This window comes from Nelumbo lutea, chromosome 7, assembly GCF_056320005.1.
Source record: "Nelumbo lutea isolate HS-2025 chromosome 7, American lotus-T2T, whole genome shotgun sequence".
Taxonomy (NCBI): domain Eukaryota; kingdom Viridiplantae; phylum Streptophyta; class Magnoliopsida; order Proteales; family Nelumbonaceae; genus Nelumbo; species Nelumbo lutea.
In genome coordinates this window covers 43,002,299-43,009,656 of record NC_142690.1, presented here as the reverse complement: position 1 = coordinate 43,009,656, position 7,358 = coordinate 43,002,299, and the positions used below count along the sequence as shown (strand labels likewise).

Genomic DNA, 7,358 nt, shown 5'->3' with positions numbered 1-7,358 from the left:
TGTTCATAAGTAAAATCAGTCTACATAGCATATTGGGTCTTGAGGGCATACACTGTATATTAGTAACCACTGTTAAAACTTAGTATGCTAGTGTGCTGTACTTGCTGGATTGTTACATAAACCAATTTTGTTAATAAGTTGATCAGCAATGTTCTAGTACAAGGCCTTTGACGTGATTTTATGTGTAAAAATTGAATATTATCATTGCTTGGTATTAATAACAATGCTATCCCTCTACAAAGCTTTGCAGGTTCCAATGCATCAAAATTTGTTGCATCTTTAGTTTGAAAGCTCATAGAAGGCTTAGTATTTTGTCTGTTGACATATTAAAATTCTTCTAAGTCTGTTGACAATGGTACTAAACAATATCTTGCCCAGATAGTGATTTCTGGAAAACTATTACACAATATCACCATGGGGATCTCAGAATTGGCAGCTAATCATGCTGAGAATGATGTTGAAGGTATGGCTCTGAAGACCTATCCTTTTTCTTGTTAAGACTTGGTGGTAGTTATGGGAAATTTCCCAATGTTTTCTACTTGTTATACAAGGACACAAATCTACAATCAACTTTTCTTTGATTATACTGCATTTTACTTTTACCTTTCCGAAAAACTGTAGATTTACAGGAATGTTTTTGATGGTTTAATGGATACAAGATGGAGAATAGAACTGTATCTGTCAGTATTAACTTGGGGAGCTCCGGGGGGATAATAACATTTTGAACAAATGAAACTGTAGTATGCCTGGAACAATTGATAGGAAGATTTATAGTGCATGTTAAACTCAAGAATGTGGAGGTTGGTTTTGTTTGGGTTCAAATAAATGTCTATGGACCTAACATTTATAGGGAAAGGTGTGAATTATGGGAAGAGCTTTATGCAATAAGAGGTCTGTGGGTGTGGCCTTGGTGTATACAGGTGGATTTCAATGTGGTAATGCTTACGGATCAAAGCAATAATCCTCATCAACAGATAACCACAAGTATGAGAAATTTCAATCTTTTTGTTTGCTCTTGTGGTCTAAAGGAGTTGCCTTTGTTACATATCTCCTACACTTCGTCAAACTTCTAGGCTAACCCTAGGTACTCAAAACTGGATAGATTCATCTTTTTTGTTGACTGAGAATAGCATTTGGAGAATTATTTATCAAAAAAAAAAAAGCATTTGGAGAACCTTTCCTCTAGACCCATACCTAGGATGACTTTTGAGCGTCGTCCTATCAAACTAGGCCAGGATTATTATTTAAGGGGCCTAACTCCTTTAAGGTTTGAGAATATGTAGCTTACACACCAGGTTCTTACAAAAGGTTAAGGATTGGTGGATTGTGGAGTTAGCTAGTTGGTATGAAATGGAACGGTTTTAGGTTCCATAAGAAGGTGCAGAGGTTAAAAGGAAAGTTAAAGGAGTGGAGCTTGGTATGTTGGCATATTAGAGTTGAAGGAGGAATTAATAAAATAGAGCAATGGTTTAAAAGACGCGCCTAGGCGTACAGGCAAGGTGCCTATTTCGGATTGATTGTCTGAAATTTATAGTTTCATTTTTTTCCCATCAATAGAGCAATGATTTTATTCCCATCAATATGGGTCATGTCTTGTTTCCAGAACACTGATTGAACTACATAGAATATTTCTGGAGCTCATTTCGCTTTCAGCCATTATATATTTTAATATGTAGCTATTTCCCATTGGTTGCCTGAAATTATAGTTTCATGTTTTTCGTGTTTTAGGAATACATAGACATCCATTGAGGTCTTATTTAGACTATGTTGGGTATCTTTATCAGAGGATGGACCCACTTCCTGAGCAAGAGCGCTTTGAGGTGCCAGAACTCTTTCATTCTTTCTTATATTACAAACTAGCAGCTAATTTATTATATTCTTAATTCTTTTTTTCTGACCCCAATGTCTATTATCCCAGCTTGGTTACAGGGATTTCTTGCAGTCTCCTTTGCAGGCAAGCCTTTTATGTCTTCTTTTTCTCTTTGTATCATTTTTCAACTAGCAATTTTCCCTTCTTAGCTTTTGCCTGACAAATGGAGTTTTATTTTATTTATATTTGAGTGCAATTTCGTTTCTTTTCTCATGTCATTTAAAGCCTTTTCTCTACCTATGATCAATACAGCCTCTCATGGATAATCTGGAGGCCCAAACTTATGAAACATTTGAAAAAGACACAGTGAAATACATCCAGGTATAGCTTAAAATTATTGGAATTTCGTTTGTTGTTTTCAGTCTTTTATGTTTCTTGAATATGCAATTAGCAATTATATATTTTTTATCATGTGGTATGTTTTTCATTATGTATTCTGCAACTTTTAGAACAACTACCTTGTTGTGAGAAATTTCCATTTGGCTGAGATGAACTGTTTAAGGGTGTGGGAGATTATTGCCGAAAGAAGATCGGCATGACCCCTGTGCAAGGATTGAGACAAACAAATCAAGAAATGGTCCAAAAATTTTGTTTATCCAAAAAATGAGTGACAATACATTACCCATGATTGAGACTTTTCATCTAGCAACTTTAAATGCGTAATGAAATGTTTGTGTCAATGGAACATTCTTCTTTTCATTCTTTACTGTCCCATTAATTCTATGGTTCTTGTATCACATCTCTTTTCTTGCATTAGTAAAGTTGCTTGGTCTGTTCATAGTCTGTTAACAAGAAAAAGAACCTTATTAATGGGAATAAAAGAAAAAGAACTTTATCCTGGAGGGCAAGAAACACTAAACTAACCTTCCGTATTTTTGAACTTTGTCTATGGTTTTAGAATACAGTAAAATACACATATACCATTTATGCTTTCTACACAATGTTTTAGATTATATTCTTGTTATATTATTGGTATTATTGGTTTACTTGGCATTCAAGTAGTTGGGTTTGTTAGACAGTTTTGTATGCCCTTAGCTTCAATCAAAATTGATGTACTTTTGATTCAGATCTGGTTCAGTTTATGGTTCAAGAATGATCCTTGAAAATATGATTTTCTAAATAGGGAATTCGATTCCCAGTTGAAGGGAAAGAAAAATTTTTGAAATTCGCCCCCTTTATTCTGCAATCTTGGGTGTCCATGTGATGGATTTCCTATCCCTTCACAGAATTTATCCATGCATGGTCATGGTGAAAACTCAAGAAAGAATTGGAGAGGAAGAAGAGAGGGGCGGCCGCCTAGGTCTGATATTCTCTTTCTTGTTTTCCCTCTTCTTTTCTTTCTCTCTACTTACCCCCAAGAGAAGCCTACAAAATCTCTTAAAATTTCTCTAGATAGCAGTCTCCAAGTCTGACTTATCAAGAAAAAATATTTAAAAATAAGATAAAACAAAGATCTCATGTAACTGGGAGAGTGGTGATTTCGCATATGAAAACTTGCAGGATAAGAAACGTTTTCAGCACGTCAGTAGTGCAGTTGTAGCTACTTCGGGCCCGATTTTGACCTTGATACAGTCAGTATATATCAAAATTCAAAACATGAAACTTGTATAGTTTTTCCTTGTCGTTCTAATGCATCTTTAATTATCTCAATCGGAGTTCGGATGAGAGAGTTGTGCCCAAATTATGATGCAGTGTCGAAACAGTCCAGAATTACCCGATTAGCTTTGTTTTTCACTTAACGCCTCCATTTGTGCCCTAAATCAAAATATAAGAATAATGATTCCATTTATGCACTAAATAAGTATAAAAGACTAAACATTGATAGAGAAAAATATGATATTTTGCATTCTTATCAACTATGCAATGTGTCGTCTTCAGTGGAAGCGGGTTTTGGTTTTCTCCAGAGACAACCCGTAGTCTCCGTCACTGAGAAAGGAGGAAAATCTCAGAGATGAATAAATGGAAATGGATCATAGATTAAAAGCCATATTTATGAAATGAACGTGAATCAAATTAGGTTGTGGACAGATGTTTGCTCTTTTATCAGAAAATGGCAAACGGATCTTTTGCAAAGCTTCTTGATGACAACAAGCTTAAGGGCCCAAACTACTTCGACTGGTACATGAACCTTATGCTGGTCCTAGCTTCAGAAAAACTGGACAAAGTGGCAAAGAATCCTGCCCTAGAGCATCCGGGAGATAGGGCTTCTGAGGCCCGAAGGAGAGACTATCAGGAATGGGAGGAGAAAAACTCCCTAGCCCGGTGTTACATCATCGCCTCCTTGGACAACCCAATACAGAGGCAATTCGATCAGATCGAACTTGCCAAAGACATATTGGACAGCCTGATGACGATGTATGAAGAGCAGAATTGTTCTACTCGGCAAAAGGTTTTGAAGCAGTTCATGACCACTCAAATGTCCAAGGGCCAACAAGTTCACGACCATTGTCTTTGGATGATGGGTTACATCAACGAACTGGAGGCTCTTGGATCCGGGCTAGACCTCGCAACCCAGATAGACGCTATTCTTAATTCTTTGCCTCCTTCCTTTAATCCGTTCATCATGAACTATAACATGAACAAGCTGATTGTCAGCTTGCAAGAGCTCAGCAATATGTTGCAGAGAGCTGAAGAACTGATTAAAAAGGATGAGCCTGTAGCTATGCTTGTTGAAGCTAGCAAAACGGGCAAGAGAAAGAGGAAGGCAAAGAAGCCTCAAAAGAAAGCCACCAAGGGCAAAAGGCAGAAGAAAGACAAAGCATCGGATGCCTGTCACTTCTGTAAGAAGACCGGCCATTGGAAACGAAATTGTCCTGCCTACCTGGAATCCAAGAAAAGTAATTTCAAAACTTGTGTTATAGAAACCAATTTATTGGTAGCTTCTGCGTCCTGGTGTATTGACTCCGGGGCTTCAACTCATGCGTGTAACTCACTGCAGGGGTTCAAGGTAAGCAGAAGGCTGAGTGAAGGAGAAGTCACTCTCTACTTGGGGACTACTGAACTGTTGCAGCCGCGGAAATAGGAACTGTGGAGTTATTTTTTAGAGAAGGAAAAGTTGTACTAAAAGAAATTTGATTTCTATTTCAAAACTGTGTGCAGATGGCTATTCTGTTTTCTTTAATAATACGATTACTATTAAAAGAAATAACATATTCATCGCATACAGGGAACTGGAGAACGGTCTCTATGTTCTACATCCTTCTCTAGAAACTAACATAACCGAAACTACATCGGCTGAAATTCCCAAGAAGAGAGCCCGTGATACAATTAATCCCACGTGTCTGTGGCATTATCGACTTGGCCACATCGGTGTTGACCGAATGACAAGGTTGGTAAAGGATGGTCCTTTGGATTTTCTAACTGTAGAAGATCTTCTCACCTGTGAGCCTTGCCTACAAGGCAAGATAACAAAACGGCCATTTAACGGTAAGCCTGAAAGATCTACAGGCACACTTGACCTAATACATACTGATGTATCTGGTCCCCTAAGTGTTAGGACACGGAATCAACACATGTATTTCATCACCTTCACAGATGATTTCTCACGATATGGTTACGTGTACCTAATGAGACACAAGTCTGAATCCTTTGAAAAGTTCAAAGAGTTTAGACAAGAGGTCGAGAAATAGTTGGGGAGAGAAATTAAAGCCCTTTCGATCTGATCGAGGTGGCGAGTATCTCTCTGACGAGTTCAGGGACTACTTAAAGAACAATGGGATAGTATCACAATTAGCTCCTCCTGCTACACCACAACTTAACGGTGTTTCAGAGAGGAGGAATAGGACCTTATTGGATATGGTCCGGTCACTTCTCATACACTCAGAGTTACCCACATCCTTTTGGGGTTACGCATTAGAGACTGTAATTTACGTGTTGAATCGGGTTCCAACCAAATCGGTTCCGAACACTCTATACGAACTTTGGACCTGAAAGAAACCAAGCGTCAGACACTTGAAGATTTTGGGTTGTCCAACACACGCTAAAAGAACGAGTGCAGACAAGTTGGAATCCAAGACCAATCGTTGCCTATTTGTAGGCTACCCAAAAGGCTCTGTAGGTTACCTTTTCTATGACCCAAGTGAGCAGAAAGTGCTCTGCAGTCGAAATGCCCAATTCTTGGAGACCGATTACATCCTGGACACCCATCGTCAAGAAATTGTTCTTGATGAGGAGAGCTCAGGAGCAGTGGGAGATGTCCCACAAGTTCCAGGTAGTGACCAACCTAGAAGATCCACTCGGGTATCCAGGCCACTAGTCCGTTATGGTTATGAACTGGATAGTTACCTCGTGGAAACGTTGACTAGTGAGGAGGATCCCGTGACTTACGCGGAAGCTATGTTGGACATAGATTCCCAGAAGTGGGTGAAGGCCATGAGAGCAGAGATGGACTCAATGGAGACCAATGGAGTCTAGACTCTAGTAGATCTGCCCTCTGGGGTAAAAGCAATCGGTTGCAAATGGATTTACAAGAGGAAGAAGGGCCCCGATGGTAGGGTTGAGACCTTCAAAGCTCGTCTGGTGGCAAAAGGGTACACTCAGAAAGAGGGCATCGATTATGAGGAAACCTTTTCGCCTGTGGCCATGCTTAAATCCATTAGGATCCTGGTAGCTGTAGCAGCATACCATGATTATGAGATTTGGCAAAAGGATGTCAAAATGGCATTCCTGAATGGAAATCTTACTGAAGATATCTATATGCAGCAGCCGCAAGGCTTCATAGCTGTGGGTCAGGAAAGCATGGTATGTAAACTTAATAGATTCATTTATGGACTTAAGCAAGCTTCTAGAAGTTGGAACATCCGTTTTGACTCTGCTGTCAAATCGTTTGACTTCGAGCAGAATCCGGATGAACCCTGTGTTTACAGGAAGTACAGTGGAGATAAGGTTACCTTCTTGGTTCTGTATGTAGATGACATTCTACTCATTAGGAATGATGTAGGAATGTTGACTACGGTGAAAGTATGGCTTTCACAGCAATTCTCCATGAAAGATCTTGGAGAGACCTCCTATATACTAGGTCTTCGACTCTATAGAGATAGATCGAAGAGGATAATAGGATTATCCCAATCTGCCTACATTGACAAAATAGTCAAAAGATACAGCATGGAAAACTCCAAGGAAGGAAATGTTCATTTCAGGCATGGAGTCACTCTCTCCAAGAAGATGTCTCCCAAGACTTCTGAGGAGATTGATGGCATGAGAGACGTTCCCTATGCCTCTGCCATAGGGAGCATCATGTATGCCATGCTGTGCACTCGTCCTGACATTGCTCAGGCAGTGAGTGTAGTAAGCAGATTTCAGGCTAACCCAGGGCAGGAGCACTGGACCGTTGTGAAAAATTGGACGTCCAAGATTGCGGAATAAAGGGGGCAAATTTCAAAAATTTTTCTTTCCCTTCAACTGGGAATCGAATTCCCTATTTAGAAAATCATATTTTCAATGATCATTCTTGAACCATAAACTGAACCAGATCTGAACCAAAAGGAGG

At 39.3% G+C, this 7,358-nt stretch overlaps 1 protein-coding gene across 1 annotated transcript; it reads left to right on the top strand.

Annotated features, from left to right (window-relative positions):
- Positions 1 to 312: 312 nt before the first annotated feature.
- LOC148846198 (protein arginine N-methyltransferase 5-like) lies at positions 313 to 2,249 on the top strand. Its single transcript, XM_088953540.1, has 4 exons — positions 313 to 463; positions 1,729 to 1,820; positions 1,919 to 1,954; positions 2,123 to 2,249. The coding sequence occupies exons 1-4, from the start codon at positions 415 to 417 to the stop codon at positions 2,195 to 2,197; spliced, it is 252 nt and encodes an 83-aa protein (XP_088809666.1). The 5' UTR covers positions 313 to 414; the 3' UTR covers positions 2,198 to 2,249.
- The last annotated feature ends 5,109 nt before the right edge of the window (positions 2,250 to 7,358 follow it).

Coding starts and splice junctions, on each gene's coding strand:
- LOC148846198 (XM_088953540.1), top strand. CDS start 415: ATGGGGATCTCAGAATTGGCAGCTAATCATGCTGAGAATGATGTTGAA. Junction 464..1,728: donor TGCTGAGAATGATGTTGAAG/GTATGGCTCTGA, acceptor TTCGTGTTTTAG/GAATACATAGACATCCATTG. Junction 1,955..2,122: donor TCTTGCAGTCTCCTTTGCAG/GCAAGCCTTTTA, acceptor TGATCAATACAG/CCTCTCATGGATAATCTGGA.